General features: G+C 31.2%; 1 protein-coding gene across 1 annotated transcript in view; it reads left to right on the top strand.

Moving 5' to 3' along the window:
• The first annotated feature begins 4991 nt into the window (after positions 1-4991).
• LOC129971777 (sialin-like) overlaps positions 4992-19473 on the top strand; it is a 36887-nt gene continuing 22405 nt past the window's right edge. Inside the window, exons 1-3 of the mRNA XM_056085754.1 lie at positions 4992-5045; positions 9488-9748; positions 12763-12996. Of these exons, the coding sequence (XP_055941729.1) occupies positions 4992-5045; positions 9488-9748; positions 12763-12996 (549 nt within the window). The remainder of the gene's footprint in view (positions 5046-9487; positions 9749-12762; positions 12997-19473) is intronic.

Genomic DNA, 19473 nt, shown 5'->3' with positions numbered 1-19473 from the left:
GCTATTTTAATTTAAAAACAGAATGGGGTAATAAAGATTATGGTGAGTTATATTTTGAAAAAATAAATGGTTATTGTTTACAATTGGGTGCCCCTTGATTTTTTGGCGATTTTTTTTGACGCCAAGATCGGCGCCATGGAGAGAGACAAATTTTTGGACGGTAACCTAACTGTAACGTCAATGAAAACAAAACACTATGGAAACCAGAAGTAGTGCTTAATCGATGAAATTTTGCGACAGTTGAAGGGGCACCCAAATCTACTCTAGAACCTAATAAATTATCCTCCAGGTCTTAAAAGTGTATTAAACGTTATGAATCTTTCAATAGATTGATTTAATAAAAATGTTATATTTATAATGTAACTCGAAGGAAGATCAGGTACAAATGTAGTTTAATCCTTTTCAGAGACTTTTAGTTAAAACTTCCCAATCCATGCTAAAATTAATGCAGAGCGTCTAAAAACTCGCTAAAGGTCCGACGAAAATCTACTACACTACTATTTTAACGCGCACCTTGTCGCCAAAGTGTTAACCTAAAAAAAGCAAGCAAAGCAGCTGATTTAACAAGCCATTTGTTTATGTCGTTAGCCATTTTGTTTTTCATTTGGCGACTTAGCATTCTTGGCGATGTAAAGGGGCACATGAAAGCAGATCTGAACCTAACTGACTTCAATGAATACATAACGTTTCCAGGATTGTTCACCAATTAACATCAAAAAAATCAAAGGGCCAAAAATTTTAAGTTTGGCGATCAGCCACAATTCTTATGCTTGACCGCTTTTTTTTAAATCTTCGGTAAAAGAAATTGGCTAGATACTTGGGTATTAGCGACATGCCATTGGCGAACCTTCATCATGTTATTAGGTATGAATAATACGACATCATTGGATTTCTTGGCGATTAATTGTTGTTTGAAATAAACATGATATATTTGGCGACTTTTTGACCTTTTATCGGCTGGCATATGGTTAATACACAAGCATCGTTATCTTGACGATAAATATAATTTGAGAGAAAATATAAACGAAAACTTATTAGGGAGAGTACTAAATTTATGGCAGTTAAATTAGATAAAAGCACAGCGTGGTTACAAATATTAAATTTTTGTATATGGTAACTTGCAAAATTTAACTATAGATTTAATACCTTTAATATCCCTCTTAACAGCGTATAAAAGTTTCGCCAACTTGGCTTATAAGACTGTATAGTGTTCAATCAAATGTAGTAGCCAGTTTATTAATTTCCATAACTTTTTCGGCTAAGTTATGTATCTTCTCTAGAAAATCGAAACTATGTAAAAAGTGCTGCAGCTAAACCATATTATTTCATAAGCGTTTCGCCTATCTTCACCATACTATAATTGTGGCACATTATTTTAAGTAAGTAATCGTAAGGATTTGGTAAATTTTGTCGTTAACCACACTAGGATAACTGTACCAGAGAATCTAATCCATGACTTCTTTTGTCAATGTTATTTTCCAAAAAGAAAAACAAAATGTTCTTTCGTATTATAACCAGCTCTCAGGTATATTGGACGATTTTAGGAATACGCTAAATTGCCAAGGTACACTCAACGCAATTGGAAATATATTTTAATTGATTGGCGATTTATTCCAAAATCCACTATAGAACTTAATTAACGAAAAACATTACGGTATTAGAAAGTCCATAACAAGTGTTATCAAAAATATTTTTTCAAACTTTTCAAAAGACAAATAATAAAAAAATCCTTTAGAGGTATATTTAATATGGTATTTTTTGTGGGGGAATAACAAAAAATAAATAAATAAATAAAATATATAGAGTGGCGGATTTCTGTTCGTGAATCGCCGTTTGTTTCCAATTTTAGTGATTTGATTGATTTTAATGTTTATGAACATTATGGATTGATAAGATTCTGTTATTCCGATGATGATTAGGGGTGCGCCAAAAGTGGCGTTACTCCAGTAAAAAGCTCATAATTAAGATAAAAAAAATAGAATTTAAATAGCTATAAAAGGACTAGCTATTCAAAAAAAATCTTTCATATGCTTGTGTACTAGATGCAAAAGAAGCTAAAAACAGCCAAACAAAAAAGAAACCGGGGAAAAAAAAGCAGGCATAAAAAAGAAAAAAGCGAAGGAAGTCTAAATGGCTCAAGCAGAAAAGCCGACATAATATTCCACAGCAACAGTATCATAGGAACATAGTTAGTAAATAATAAAATTTACCAAAAACAGAACAGAAAAACAGGAAAACAAATGAAAAACAAAAAATAAATAAATAATATCAAAAAGCAAAATATAAATAAACAAATGAAAAAAAAGTAAATAAATGAAAAAAAAAAATAAACAGAAAAATAAATATAAACAGTGGCTCAGTCTAAGGTAGATGGGATGGCAACCTTTGTAGCTAAAAATCCCTTAATCCCCCTCATTTAAACAAAACAAACAGTCTAAGGTAGAGTCCACGATCAGGAACAAAAGGCTAGATAAAAAGTTCTTTTTGCCCTTTTTTATGTATACTCATAAGATACTGTCCACTTTTAACAGTGCTTGACTTTTTCTACGCATACTTTGAAAGGCTCAGGCAATGGTGGAGTCCCTTTTAAAGTTTGAAACTGTTAAAAAAGCCTTAACACTTGAAGTATTAAGAGTAATAAGATTTTATTATATGTAAACAAGACTTTTACTATCAATATACAGGGTGTCCCAAAAAAATGTATACACACTTTAAATAATTGTAAATTTGGGGTTTATTATAATTCGAATAATTTTCAACATGTAAAAGATTCTACAAATATCATTCTATTGTCTTGTTATCGCATGTTCTCAAACTGATGTCCGTTCTGCTCCAGACACTGCTGACAACGCGAAGCGATGGAATGGCACACATGATGGAACAATTCCCTTGGGATATTCGTACATTCATGTTCAATGGTTGCCCTCAATTGAACACCTGTTGCAGATTTATGGACGTTCTGAACAGTTCCATCAGCATCAAACTTATCTCTAATTCGAGTGATGGTAACTCGTGTAGGTGGTTCTTTGTTAAACTCCCTCTTAAATTGTCTTTGCACTTCTACTGCATTTTCATACTTCCAGTAGCATTTTAGAATAAATTTCCTTTCTTCAAATTCAAGTCTGTCTGCCATCATTCGGTTCAATGGGTTCAGTCTGTAAAGAAAGAAGAAATAACTTAGTTATCAGCTGCTAAAATGTGTATACATTTTTTTGGGACACCCTGTATATTTACATTTAAAATGTACTGCACATAATGAGAGTTTTTACTTCTTAAATATTCTGCCAATGTGCATGAGAATTTCTACTTCAACTTTATGTAGAAAATTGTAATCTGTGACAATCAGATCTTAAACATAGTTAATAGGATAAAAACCCGTCTATACAGGCACATCTGCTAAGAAAGACAATAATAGATTTGCACATACATGGCATCTTATTGACCCTTCTATAACAAAACTTAACTTTATCATAAGGATGTAAGGCACACCGGCTATTCAACACTATAAGTCAATTACTGTCACTGTAAATACTACTCTATTTTCCCATTTCCTAACGTCCTGCAGAATTAGTTCCAGAATTTTTTGATTCACTTATATTCCTTCTGGCAAAGTAATAAATAAATAAATAAACAAAAAATTAAAAATAAATTAATAAAATAAAAATAAATAAATAACTACAGTTACCGTATATAAGCGCATTCCACATGTTTATTCTACCTATAAACTGAATCACTCTGTAAATCCATAGGAATAAAATCTCTTTGTTGGTAAATAGCTCTATATTATATTCTTTACATTAATTAGATTCGAATAGATTTATTCAAAAAAGATTAGATTCTTTAGATAAGAGAGTCTTAGCATGAAATAACACAACAGAAAAATGCAGCTGATGTTTCTAACAGTTTACGTTCATTTAACAATTTTTCTTTTAGTAAAGAAATTAAACCATAATAATATTTTGCGTAAAAAATCGTTTGATGTTTGCAATAAGTAAAAAACTTTTGCAAGTACTTACTTAGTAAAACTACGCGATGATCTTTTTTTCTTTCTTCTGTGATAACTTTAAATATTAAAAAGGGCATTAAATTTTGAACTAAGTAACTAAAATCATGTATAATTTTAATAAAAGATACTACAGTTTCAATGAAAGTAATTTTTTTTTCTCAAACATCTGGGAAGATTAAGTGATATTGCAGTTTGCATAGAAAACCAATATTATAACTGAGAAGAAATAATGATAGGTAAAAGAGCTTTACAGCTTTTAACTATTTATAATTTAGATTAAGCTGAAAGATGACTGGTGTAAAGCTGTTTGATCGAAGAGCGATCACTTTGTATACAAACTGGTAATCATTGGTACCGGATGTTCAAAAGACTTATGATAACAACCAACGGTAATCTTAGAAATTGCTTAGGTGCTCTCATTTTTCATAGGAATTTTATGGACATGGATTATATAGATTGCACTTGGAAACGTGATAAGATAAAGATTATATCGACACGCTTTAAAAAGAAACGTGGCACGTTTCGAAGGTTTCGGTCTAAAAAGAATTTGGCATGATGGGAAATGCTTTTGTTATACAGTTCTTCCATAAAAGAAGTCATTTTGAGTTGACAACATGAAGGTTAAATGTAAAGTAAAATATTTTATGCAGTTTTCATTAAGCTACATAAGATGTGAGAATTCCATAAAATCGTTACTGGGAAGCTCGTTATTATTAAAGGAAATTCTTTTATTGTTTTGTATTTCATTAAATGTATTTAATTAAGACGAATGCCGGCGTCCTGGCATAGGGGTAGCGCGTCTTCCCTGTGATCTGGGCGTCCCGGGTTCGAGTCCCGGTTTGGGCATGGTTGTTTTTCCGTTGTTCTATCTGCGAGATGTGTGAATGTGCCCTCCTGTAAAAAGGGGTTGTGCAAGCGAATGAGTGATGATAGAGTAGCAAAGTCTTACTCTTGGCCCTAGTTGGTGCTACTGTAAAAACAAGAGATGCTCCCCCACTGGCTTGAAATCATTGTCTTCGTAACAGCGGGCTTGTCCATGGTAAGTGCCATATACAACAATTAAGATGAATAACAGTTTCTGAAAGTATAAAGCAGGTATCAGTTTTTATGATAAAGCAAATATGCATATATCACAATTGCTTAAGATCTAAGAATTTTATACGTTGCTGATTAGTTTTATCCCTTTTGTAATAATATAAAATAAGATATAAGATATTTTTAAAATGGGCAACCATCTAATATTTTTTTTTTGTTTTGCCTAAATCCGAATATAAAGTAGAAATTCAGTATTATTGCTAATACTGAACCATAAAAATAGTATATTTACATTAATTATAGAACAATAACCAGATTAAAAACTCACTATATTAAAAAAAATTATAGCAATGAAAATAAACATTAGCTCACAAAATTGGAATTGTTTCCTTTTTTTTGAGAAATCTCTAATATTTTATATATCCTCCTTTTGTAATGCGGCACTCATTCAAGGCCATACTGAAACGCACCCATGACAGAAATGCCAAATTTATATCTTCTTACATTGACTACTCCTTGAAAGCTGCCATACTTGTAATTTTTTAAATATAGTTATAGCAAATTTTATAATTTTGTAAGTATGTACAATAAAATTAGATATAACAGAAAAATAATTCTTCGACTAACGAAATATCTCAATGAAAATAATCACATTTAACTAATTAAATATATAACTACAGAAAATAAATTATTAATTATTCATACTTTCGATTTAACATTAATTGCTTATTTGTATTGCAAATTTTAGCATAGCATTATTCTGATCTTGCTTATTTACATAGAAAATCCTATTAATCTAACTTTCGAACTTATTTATCAACCATTTTTAAGTCTTCTTTTCTTTCTTACAATTGGTATTGGTGAAGATTAGTCTCAACCTTCTCCCTCTGTATGACCTTGGTCACATCTATATTGTAATCTGAATCTTCCTAGAGACGGTGTAGCATGCCATTGTTGCAGGCTTAAACCTTTGCAGATATTACGGACGAAACATGTTTATAGTCTGTTCCACCCTAACTTGGCAGTAGAGTATATTCTAGGCATGCCGAATCGCAGTCGTTGTCAGGGGAACTGGGTTACTTTAAACTACAAAGTTACTAGGAATGCAGATCGCTGGCGAAACTTTATCTCGAAAATTTTTCGCCAACTAATAAATATTTATTAACTTTATAATCATTTTAAATCAGAGAATTAATTGTTTCCTTATTTTCATTATTTTGTTCAATATTATTGATGCATTATTTTAATAAATCATTATAATTATTTCATTTCGTTTCATCGTTTTTCAAATCTATATTCTGTAAAGCATAGCTCGGCTAATATTTTTCGAAAAGAAAACTTTATCATCGTCCACATCTTTTAAAACTTTATCTAATGTTGAGATCTCATTTCTCCGAAAAAAATGTATGGATTATTCGTCAAATACAGGATAATGTAAAATCATCATATTTTACAAGGCTTGAATGTTTACCTACTGAGCCTGGTCGTTTCTTTCTATGGGTACTTAAAGGACTGGATGATTTATTTTTTTTTCAAACGAAAAACTATTCTTTGCGAAACACCAGTAAGATGCGAAATATTATCGACGATTTAATTGATAGACTCTTGAAGGTTTTCTTCTCGGAGTCGAGAATAAACATTTAACATGTTTCTGCGTGCTGCACTTTTTGTTGGTTTACTCATCTTGAAAGCCTGTACAGCGCAATCGGTGATAACACTTTTTCAGACATTTTAGCAGTGAATAGAAACGACGAATCGAATAAATATTCAAAAATCAAAACTAATAACTACTAATGTAATTAACAGTATCAAAAATATCAGCTGGTAAAAAAGCGAGAATAAAATCGTACGGGTTATGATAAAAACGGTTGCGAACTCAATGAAGCAAAGTTGGCGGAAACGTACTAGAAAAACATGCCAAATATTTGATCTTGAAGACCGGTTCTAGCCAAAGTGGAATTCATTATGTCAATCGTTTCGTTTTATTCGTTCGCTTTATTTACAAAATACTAAACAGATAAGCACTTCTAACTTGAAAATAATTTTAAATACATACTGATAAAAAAGGATTTCTGTAATTTATGATATTATTTGATAAATTTCTGCGCATTTTAGCTATTTTAAAGTCAAAATTGATGGGGAACTCTTTCCCAACGCGGAGCGTCACATTTTCTGTCTTTTACAATACTGCCAAGTTAGGGTGAAATAGAGTATAGATGTAACATGAAATACTACATTTTTTAAGCAATCGTTGTGGAACATTTAACACATGACTAACGCGATTTTAATTTCTGTGCAATGCGCATGAACCAGTTAGTAACTATCTCCATTATATTCCAATAACATTTGGTCTTTCTTTTTAGTCCTTTTTACACAACTCAGTCCTTTAAACTTGATCTTTCCCATGTCTCTTCGGAATATTCGCTGCATTAAAGCAACATTGAAGATACGAAAATATCGCGTTTCCCGCTTTTGAGATATGGGCAGCTGAAAATAAAACTTTACTTTTATTGTTTAGGACTAGAATGAGTATGTGTACCATTTAGTATTTTTATACTATACTATATATACATTTTACTATACTATACTATACATATTATATTGTTTTTTAGCTAAAAAAGTTTTTTTTTCCAATTTTTAAAAAACTTGCCATTTAATTGGTATATTTTGGTTTCATAGATGAGTTTTTTTCAATCTTTTTCATGCAAATATTCAAAAAGGTAAGTATTTTCGGACATTTTTCGAAAAAAAAATCGTCTAGAACTAGATTTGAATTATAAGACAAATAAGGAAAATTATTTTTTATCTTTTAGTTAATTTACAAACAATTAATATATATAAAATGATTATGAAACTCAATAACCAATCCTCTTACCAAATCATTGATCCTATTTCGCCAATTTTTATTTCATATGAAAGCTTAAGTAGCTTAGAAATGCTATTAATGGTTGCTTGGCTCCCATCATTCTGTAAATTTGAGACAAAGCTCAAAAACATAACTTCATTTTCTAAGGGAAAAATTTTATAGAGATTTCCAGCCACAACAACTGTACCACTCCTGCCAAGTCCATGCACTTATGAAGATCATTAATGACCATCTGCTTCCATTTTCCATATTGTAACCATATTTCAAAATATTATTTCTACAAAGACCCATGCCTTATTATCCATATCGATTTGTTTTACGCGTTTTTTCTTCTATGTAACCAGCAGCCTTTAGCGACCAGCTTGTTTAGTCATATTATTGACTTTTTAGGTTGTAAAATCAAGAATATGGAATGCAATTTTTTTAAAAAAAATTTCAATTTGTTATTTGATACGAATGAAAAAAAAACTTAGCTGAATCAATGTGCTACTAATTGCTGTGGGTTCAAATTGAAAACATGTATATATTACGAAATGAAAACAGAAGAATAGAATTCTTATTCTGAAATAAATGCCCAAAGAAAGCAATTTTTTTTAAATCTTAATTTTAACGCTGATAAAAGCGTGCGATTAAACGTTATGATGAATGAATTTGAATTTCATTATTCTGTTAAAAGGAGAACTACAGATGCTTTTGACCGCCGTATTTTGGGTTTTGTTTAATTAGCAGAATTATGAGCAAATAAACCGAAAATTGGATTTTCTACTTTGTTTAAATTATCACTGGCAAAGTCTTATTTTGCAAGCAGCATGAGCCAGTTAATTTAATTTCAATTTATTAATTTATTAAAGTCACATCCTAGGAGAGTTATTTGCATGCGTTTAATAGTATCCGAAAATTGAATGTGTGCTTTAGACACATTTTTCGCAATCTATTGAAGCAAAAATTATGCACAAAACTACACTTAAAGTTACAAAATCAAATCCCAAATTTGACATATTTAAGTCACTGCGTCTTTGAATTGTCATTTTTACCTGTTTCTAAAAGTACAGACGGTCAATCCTGTGTTGGATTTGGCTCAAAATTGAATAGGTGTCTAGACTATAGATGTTAATTCTGTGTATCGATTTTTATCTATCTAGTTCTCTTCGTTTTGTAGTTAGGGGGCTAAATTAAATTCGAACAGATGGATTGACAGACTTCCTCTAAAATGGATTTTGCTGAAAATTTAAAAGAAATTTACAAATTTCGTATAAAGGCCGTATACCAAATTTCATCCGTTTAGATCAAAGAGCTTTTGAGTTCTTTTTGTCACAGACAAACAGAAGAATAGAAAGAGAAATTCCAAAAATGTATTTTTCGGACTCAAAGCGGTCTAAAACATGGAGATTCGCCAAAATCTCGAGTTCGAATTTTTTGACGATTACTATACTTTCTCGATAAAATGTACACAAAAAAGGAAAAAGAGCAAAAATTAAAACTTTTCTTTAGATTTACTTAGATTATAACTAGATCGCATTTCTAGAAAAACTTATTAAACATCGATGTAACTATTTAATATTTTTTTTTCACATTTACAGCCAGTGTTTTATAAATACATCAAAATTCTCTTTCACGATATTCCAGGAAAGAAACACCACATCATTCCAAAACGTTATATCGTGGCTCTTCTTGGATTTCTTGGCCTCGCGTGTACTTACGCAATGCAAGTGGATGTGAACGTAGTCATCTTAGCCATGAGTAGTTCCAGTCGAGATTCGGGTCGAAATACAACCTCCTCTTACGTAGAATGCCCGATGCTCCAAGAAACGGGAAAGAAATCAATAACTGATAAATATCCAGTAGGTTTCAAAATTTCTTTCATACTTTAAATGCCGGCAAATAAAGGTAAATAGTTTTTAAAAAAAACACTTTTTCATAAGAACCTTTTTTTGTTTTGTAAAAAGCCAATCCCAGTTTGATTTCTCAATATATATGTATTCGTTAATAAAAATATAATACTTCTTGAAATAATTCTGGAAAAGTGAACTATTTAAAAATAGTTGTTTGCCAAAATAAATAAAAATGTTTTAGCAGAATCCATGGGCAAGCATTACGAGAACATCTACCTGAATAGAACTGGACTCGGAAGAAGAAAGGAATTTTTCTTGTTCTAAGGCCACCTCGAAAGCCAATACAAGGGGTGTTCAAATGAAAAGGTACGAAACGACACTGTGAGTATAAATGAAGACTTTATTCAAAATATACCCCATAGCCTTGAGCACAACAATCCCATTGATTAATGAGCCGAAGGATTCCTTGTTCCCAGAATTCCTGTGTTCATGACGAGACCCAGTCCTTCACGGCGTATTTGAGTTCGCCGTCCGAGTTGAAGCGCTTTCCTTTCAGATGGTTTTTCAGAACCATTAACTCCGTTGTGTACTGTGAGATACTCTTAAGATTACGCAGGCCCATCAAAAACAAAAGACCGGGGTTACTTACGGAGTGTGTGTTCTGCTCCCTGATAACGCGTGTCCACATATCTCCAGTGTCACACACGCGGAACTGGCCAAGTCCAAGTGGGAGCAGCTCGAACATCTCCCATACAGCCCTGAGATTTTCATGTGTTTGGTCCCTGAAAAAACATCTGAAAAGGAAGCACTTCAACTCGGACGGAGAACTCAAGAAAGCTGTGAAGGATTGAGTCTCGTCAAGGCCACAGAAATTCTGGGAACAAGGAATCCTTAGGCTCATTAATCAATGGGATTGTTGTGTTCAGGTCAATGGTGTATATTTTGAATAAAGTCTCCATTTATACCCATAGTGTCGTTTCGTACCTTTTCATTTGAGCATCCCTTGTTATTCAGTTTTTAAAAAGTACATGAGGAAAAAGAATCATTGATTAAATCATACGTCAAAAAATATAATTTATTCTCTAATAAAATTCAATTTCAAGAAAGGAAATTATTAACTAAAAATTACAGATTGGCATCGAAATAAAGGATCCACTTTAACCAATTGGGGCTAGATTTTGACACTCATTTACAACTTGGGAGTGATAATGTTATGTCAATATTCATATATTAGTAGTTGCTTTGAACTACTCACTATTCACACGAATGGCTAGTTATACCAACACAGCCCTCTACAATTTTGATATTAATAACAGAGATCAATTATGATTATCCTTTGTTGTGCTTTTGAAGAATCGTTTCCGGAAAATATTAGGCAGACTGACAGGTTAAGCTAATGTAAAAAATATGTTTTTTCGGACTAAGGCATCACCCTGGGGGGAGGACTCTTCAAAAATAGGAATAAGAAGCTTCCGGCATGGTGGTTGTTCTCGCCGTTCTAGAGGGTAAAGAAACAGTGTGAGGTTGGCTGATCCCTACATACTTCTTATGGAAGGGGTTGTACAGTGGCCCTTATGACAAACATAGTTCCTTCCAATGCTGTTGCGGTGTTTTGATTATTTAGATTTATTTGAATGCCTTCTGGGAGAAGGAGATTGACCTTTCATCTAGTCAGGACTGAGACAAGTCTAAAAGGTAGAGATTTATGTAAATCTTGATGCCCTTTTCTTTCTGTATGACAAAATAAAGTAAAAAAAAAAACTTTCGTTTCGTTTTAATACATTTTAAACGGATCATGAGTTTTTCATCTTTTGCGCAGCATTGCTTCCTCGATGGATTATGAGATTATAGTGTCTTCTGAACGGCCTTCCTAGATTATCTCTGCACTGATCTAATGTAATTACTTGGTCTTTTTAAGTTATCACTGCAAAAAACAATGCCTCTTTATACAACACCTTTCCAACCCTCTCCGACTGCTCTCTGTTGGAAAGAAATTCAGTTCTTTAATATGTTAACAATCATTTCGAATTTTTAACTTTTAGAGAAAATATCATTTCTGTCACATATCAGAAACTGCACACAGCAAAATATACAAAACTTTGACGTAACAGCTGGAAATACATGTTTTTGTGATCAAATTTAACAATCATATATGGCATAGAATAATTTGAAAGAAGATGTAGCTAACGTATACAAGCAATTTGCTTCAATGAATTATTTTGCCATAACTTTTTGACGATATTGTGTCGATATATCATTCGTTTTTCCTTTAGGGATATGGCATGGAACAATTTGAGAGAAGATGTCAATAATCTATTCAAACATTTTGCTTCAATAGATTATGTTGGCATAACTTCTTAACAATGTAGTGTCAATATATAATTCTTCTTTCCTCAAGGGATATGGCATGGAACAATTTGAGAGACGATGTAAATAATCTATTCAAACATTTTGCTTCAATAGGTTATTTTAGTATAACTTCTTGACAATATAGTGTCGATATATCATTCTTCTTTCCTCAAGGGATACGGCATGGAGCAAATTGAGAGACGATGTAAATAATCTATTCAAACATTTTGCTTCAATAGGTTATTTTAGTATAACTTCTTGACAATATAGTGTCGATATATCATTCATCTTTCCTCAAGGGATACGGCATGGAGCAATTTGAAAGAAGATGTAGCTAACTTATACAAACATTTTGCTTCAACAGATTATTTTGGCATAACTTCTTGACAATGTAGTGTCAATATATAATTCTTCTTTCTTCAAGGGATATGGCATGGAACAATTTGAGAGACGATGTAAATAATCTATTCAAACATTTTGCTTCAATAGGTTATTTTAGTATAACTTCTTGACAATATAGTGTCGATATATCATTCTTCTTTCCTCAAGGGATACGGCATGGAGCAATTTGAAAGAAGATGTAGCTAACTTATACAAACATTTTGCTTCAACAGATTATTTTGGCATAACTTCTTGGCAATATAGTGTTGATATGTCATTCTTCTTTCCTAAAGGGACCGCGATACGATTGGAGCCCCAAAGAACAGGGCATCATTCTTGGCTCATTCTACTACGGTTACCTCTTTACCATCTTGCCTGGCGGATACCTTGCTCAAAAATTCAGTCCGAAGTGGGTGTTCGGATTGGGAGTATTTTTCTCCGCCATGCTGAGTTTGCTCACTCCCACTGCCACAGCGATGGGCGTCATTGCGCTTGTCACGCTTCGAATATTACAAGGTTTATCTCAGGTAAATCAATTCTTTGCGTTATTCTTCCTGTTGATATCCATTTTTCTCAACTAATACAAAGCGATGAATAAGGTATTCGTTGTTAAATATAAGGTATTAGTTGGAATTTCTTTAAACCGAATTTTAATATAGCACGCTGAGGTTATATTAAAACACAATGTTTAAGATTTAATTTTAAAAAAAAGTTTGTGGGAAAAAGTTTTACATGAGTGCACTTACGAATTATTTAACTATATGATTTGTCTTTTAAGTCATAACTTATTTCAGCTGTAATTAAAAACTTTTTTTGCAGAAATAATATAAATATGCATCTTAAAACATGTTAATATGGAAATTAAAATAAAATAATCAAATAAGCAAAAAATTTCTAAGAAAAATCTGTTAAAAATTTTTTTGTCAGTGTAATAAAAGAAATATGAAAAACAAATTTTCTGCTTTTGAATCTTTAATTTATTTTGCATAGGTATATAAAATCCAAAACTTCGGAATCTAGTTGTTTTCAAATCTACTATTAGACTGTGCATATTCATTTCGAATCAGATTTGCGTAAATTAATTAGTTAGCTGATAATTAAATTTTGGGAAATGCTAAATAATATTTTGTTATAGAGAGTACACAATTGTTTAAAATTTCAGAAAAGAGAATATAAGAAAGTGAATGAAACATTTTTGGAAGTAAGTGAATTTTCATCTTTACGAGCACAAAACAAGTTTAATTAACCCTTTCTAGGGCCGCGGGAAGTATGCTTCCCACCAAATTTATCGATCTTTGTATGAAATTATCTAGGTTGGCATAAGTTCTGACAAATTTTTTTAGAAAGACAGAAACTTTGATGCTTCAGTTCTTTATCTTACACAAAATGATGTGTCTTGATTTGTTACTTAATTATTAATTAACCAAATTAATTAATGAATCAAATTAATTTTATCTAATAAGTTAAATGAATCCCTTTTTTTATTCTAATTTCAAGCCTAAAAATATTTTAACATTATATGACTAGAAAAAAATGACCCTTTAAGGTATACGTACACACTAGAAGATTTTTTTTTTTTAAATTTTAACTTTAAAAATCCATTTTTTTCACAGTAGGTCATTAATATATGTTTAAACTCATTTCAGTGAGAAAACACCATATTACACTAATTATTAATTAATTAAATAATATTTAATGTGCTAATTAGCCTATTTTTTGAAACATAATATCTTAAATTCTAATTTATACAGACACACATTTCTAGTTGGAAATTATAGTCTTCATGTCGTCTGCCTCAATCACGTTATAAAAATATATAGTTCTTTTTAAACAATTTTTTCATCAACGTTAAATAGAAAAATCGAGATTTTTTCTGTCATTTTAAATTTTAAATAGCTATTAAAAATTTATTTCTATAAATATAACTTTGTTTGAGGCACAAAACATCTGCTATTTCGTACAGATTATTTTGATATATAAATAACTGTATTTGGTTCATTTCTTGTTGAATTATGATTGTTTGAATGAAGCAACATAGTGGAAAAATATCATTCTTCATAAAAGGAGTTTTAAAAACACCGTAATTAGAGTTTTTAATGAAAGCACCTCAAGAAAAGTAATTATAATTTGAGAAATATTTCGAATATTGACAACATTTTGGTATCGTTTGAAAGCTAAAGGATCAGAGAACATTATTAAGCAATGAAAAAAATATTCGATATTTCGAACGATTTTCGAAGTTTCAAGTGTGTACATACACCTTAAAGGGTTAAATGTATTTAATAATCGGTAGCGAGTGCTATTCGAAAAAGCGCTTATGTATCTCCGTTGATAATATATTTAGATGTGTCTAGGAAAGAGACTAATTGTGTGCAAGTTTTTATGAATGTTAACAATGTTCGTACACAGGATTATACGCAATTTTATACTTTCAAAAATGAGCTACTCTTTTCCAAATATTATATATTTTAAACTTTCATTATCAATAGATTTGAAGCAAAAGGTTAAATAAATTTTTAACTTGAAACTTTTGAAACTTGACTTTGATATATTTCGACGAGAGTATCATAATCTTATAAATAGGTGCATACAGTTGAGTTATCTCACAGTTAGAGCAATGGAGGCAGGATTGACAATTCGTTAAATATTTAAAAGCATCACCTTTTAAATAAGAATAGGCGAACTTAATTAATTATATTATTTCGTAGATACACGCATAAATACGTTGACAGAAGCAATAAGAAATTGAATGTTTTGCTCTCGTAACCTCATCAGTTTTTGTTACAACGCAACAATGGTTTTCATTGAAGATAGAATATATATAAAAATTTAAAAAGCGCCATGACAAAAAAATATAGCAATTTTCGGCTAGATTAGTATTGAACGGTGGTGGTTAATTGCTCTATATGCTAATGGATATGAATGCTTTATATGCTAATGAATATGAATGCTTTATATTCTAATGGACATGAATGCTTTATATGCTAATAGACATGAATGCTTTATATATTAATAGACATGAATGCTTTATATACTAATGGATATGAATGATTTATATACTAATGGATATGAATGATTTATATACTAATGGATATGAATGCTTTATATGTTAAAGACATGAATGCTTTATATTCTAATGGGCATGAATGCTTTATATGCTAATGGGCCTGAATGCTTTATATGCTAATGGGCCTGAATGCTTTATATGCTAATAGACATGAATGCCTTATATACTGATGGATATGAATGCTTTATATATTAATGAATGGCATTTTAAAAACAAAACGTTATTGGTGATAAACATTCACATTGTTGCTGAAGACTTTTCTTTTGAGCAAATAAATTTGGTCATTCATTAGCATATGGATATGAATGCTTTATATATTAATGAATGGAATTTTAAAAACAAAACGTGATTGGTGATAAATATTCACATTGTTTCTGAAGACTTTTCTTTTGAGCAAATAAATTTGGTATCTGAAAATGCAATCCAAAATTCTTCTTTTCTGCATCTCCAAATTTGGCATTTTATCGAAATAAGTGATATCAGGGGTGATAAAAATATTCTGAAAATAGGAAATAGGAAAATTTGTTTCTGATTTGGGAAACAACATTTCTTGATAAAAACAAATGATTTATTAATCTTTGGAACAGATTAAAATGCAGATAATGTCAAATGAATGCTTGGAGAATAGGAAGTTATTCCTAAATATTATAAATATTTAATATATATATATAAGTACACACAACACACACACACACACATATGTGTGTGTGCAAGTGGTTATTTGAGGTAATTATTTTGAAAGATATGGTCATCAATTTTCATAGCAATTATTCATGGGTAAACCTATTTTCGTGATCATTTAAAATTCGGTTGACGCTTATTTATTGATTTCTTTGCATTTTGTTTCCTTTGACTGAATGCAGTTTTTGGTAATGTGGCGAGCCCTCTCCACAGCCTTTCTAATAATATTTTATAGTTCCATTAATTGGCGAAACGTTGAATTAAATGCAGCTGTAAAAACGCTCAATAAAAAGTCTGAAACGTTCCTATTGCGAGTTATTTACATTTGATTGTTGTATTCAGCAATAAGTAGTAATAAAATAACATAAATTAGTGTTAAACATATTCTCCAATTTCGATGCATTTTTAACATGTAGTTTGATTCCCAATCTGTAAAAATGTTCAATATAATTAAACATCGAATAATTCGGAGATTTTCGATGATTATTCATTGGTTTTTTTATTTACATTTTACTTCCTTAGATTATATGGAGTTTTGGGTGATACGGCGATCCCCCTCTACGTAATGATGAAATTCACACTAATTTCGTTGCTCCATTAAACCATTTAATTTTATGTTTTTCCAGTGATATTAAGCCTAGAAAATGTTTCCTTTGGATATTAACACCAAAATAGGATTTCCGCATTTTATTTTTTAGAGTATATATTATTAAATTTTCACGGACAGTACTATGCGATAGATTGAGTCCATTAAACTCATATTCTGCAATCTAATTAAACAGCAAAGAGAAATTTCAAATAAATCCATTACGTTATAATAATTTATAGAGGCAGAAAGCCTACGATTCCGAAGAATTTGACGGCTGGTATTATAATAAAATAAATAATATTGTGTTAGTTTTAAGTATATTAAATTAATATTTTATTTAATAATATTAAATTTATACAAATTCTAATTTTGAGCAGTAAATATTTATTTTAATTTTCTCCGACATATTATTGTTTGAAATATGAGTTATTAACAGTTCATTATTTTTAGAAGATTTTCTAGAATGCATACATATTTTTTTTAAATATTTATATTATTGAAATTCTATTATATCTCATATACATTTTCCGTTTTCACAAATGAATGTTTTGGCGTCATTTCTCGAATGAATTAGTATCAGCAAGTGATTTAAAAATGGTTTCTCAATTATGATGAATTAATTGAAGTAAATTATTTTGAGATTTTAGAAATCTAATCAATTGAAATTGTGATACAACAGAAATTTTAAGGTTGTTTAATAGCTTAATTAGTTATTAGCTTACAAAATTTAAAAAAAAAATAAATAAAAATATATCCTTATTGGAAATGACTTATTATGAATGGGACCTGAACCCATTGTGACGAAGGCTTCACCCAAGTAGTTTTCGTGAAATGTTTTTATTTTAATAGACTTCTTGCAATCTTTGTTAATCAAGTAATTAAAGCATTCATCTATTAGAATTTCACATTTTTTAAAAATCTTTTTGCTCTTAAGAATTCATATTTAAAATGTTCCCCAAATTAAATAAATTAACTTTACTTTATTAATTCAGCGACTAAAGTTAACAAATTAACTTGTCTGGAACATCGGTTTCTAGTCTTAAAATTTTCATTTCTGTATGCATTTATCTTACTATTTCATTATAAAGACATGTGCATTTGTGTAATAAATTTTTGAGTAGTTTATGAAATAAATAATCTGTGTATTAAATAAAAGATACAAGTTTCCTACCGTTAGCATAGGTCCTAAAATAAATCTGATTTCCTATATACGTTTAACGCATAAAAATTTGCCAATATTCCTCCTAGGCATTATCCTTTACTTTATATTCAGCAAATTTATAGAAATTTCAGTCAGAAACTACCGTATGTAGTTTCTGGCTGAACATATTTTATATGAACAGCCAGAAAAAACAACAAACATAATTTGCTAAACATTAATTTTCTTAAATAATTTCCTAGATATTACCATGGAAAGGCAAGATTTCCAGATTCACACACAAGTACACTATCTACCAATAAATAATTGGACACCTGTGCTAAAAGAGATAAACACAATTTATTCATATTCAATAGTTGGTAGAGCCTCCATATGAGACAATTACAGCATTAACCCTCCAGGGCATGCTTTCTACAAGTGTTTAGATGATGGACAGTAGTATTTTCTTCCATTCGGCTTGGAGAAGAGATGCAAGTTCTTTTACCGCTTTTGGATGGGTTGCTGCACCCCTTTATTCAGCGATCTAACTCGTCCCAGAGATTTTCTGTAGGATTCAAATCTGGACTCCTGAAGTCCAGTCGGTTCACTCCATTGTCATCATACCAAACCATGATGGATCTTGCAACATGACAAATGGTGTTGTTATCCTGGAAATAACAATGATACAATCCGTAAAATTACCACACAGCGTAGGAAGCACATTCTTGTCTAGAATAAAGAAATAGGAGTCGGCGTTGAGCTTACCATGAATTGGGATCAAGAATATTCGTCCATACCACGAGAAGTAACCCCAGACTAAAATTCTACCTTCACCAAATTTTACTGTAGGCACAATGTGTTTTGACAAAAGACATTCTCCACGCATACGCCAAACCCGGACTCTTCCAATCGACTGGTAGAGATTCAACCTTGATTCATCACTCCAGAGAATCTGTTTGTACTCATCTATCGTCCGATTTCGAAACGCCTTGCACCATCTCAACAGAGCAGCGCGGTTGGATTTTGTAATCGAAGGCTTAATCTTTGGCTAATCGAAGGCTTTGTAATTAAGGCTTGTAATCGAAGGCAACATGACCAGAGAAATCAAGCAAATGTGCTTCCTTGCGAATGGTATTTATTGAAACAATAGTCCCGGATGCTTGTTTAAACTCCTGGAGTACAATAGTCCCGGATGCTTGTTTAAACTCCTGGAGTACAATAGTCCCGGATGCTTGTTTAAACTCCTGGAGTATGTGGGCCATCGGTTTGGCACGGTGTTTCTGAAATTCTTTAGACAGCACTCGTCGGTCTCTTAATTCTGTGGGTCTGTCGGGTCGAAACACATTCCGACAGTTATCACTCACCTTCCACTTTTTAATCACAAAAGTTACTGTCGAGTTTGGAATGTTTAACTCACTAGATATGTCCCTTGAGGATAGACCATTTCTATGACTCCAACAATTGCGCCTTTCTCGAAGTCAGCCAGCTCTGAATTTCGTAGCATCTTGCATGCCAATGCTGCCATGCCA

The sequence above is a fragment of the Argiope bruennichi genome, chromosome 6 (assembly GCF_947563725.1).
Source record: "Argiope bruennichi chromosome 6, qqArgBrue1.1, whole genome shotgun sequence".
NCBI classification, from domain to species: Eukaryota; Metazoa; Arthropoda; class Arachnida; order Araneae; family Araneidae; genus Argiope; species Argiope bruennichi.
The sequence above is the reverse complement of the archived record's forward strand: the minus strand, read 5'-3'. Positions and strand labels throughout refer to the sequence as shown.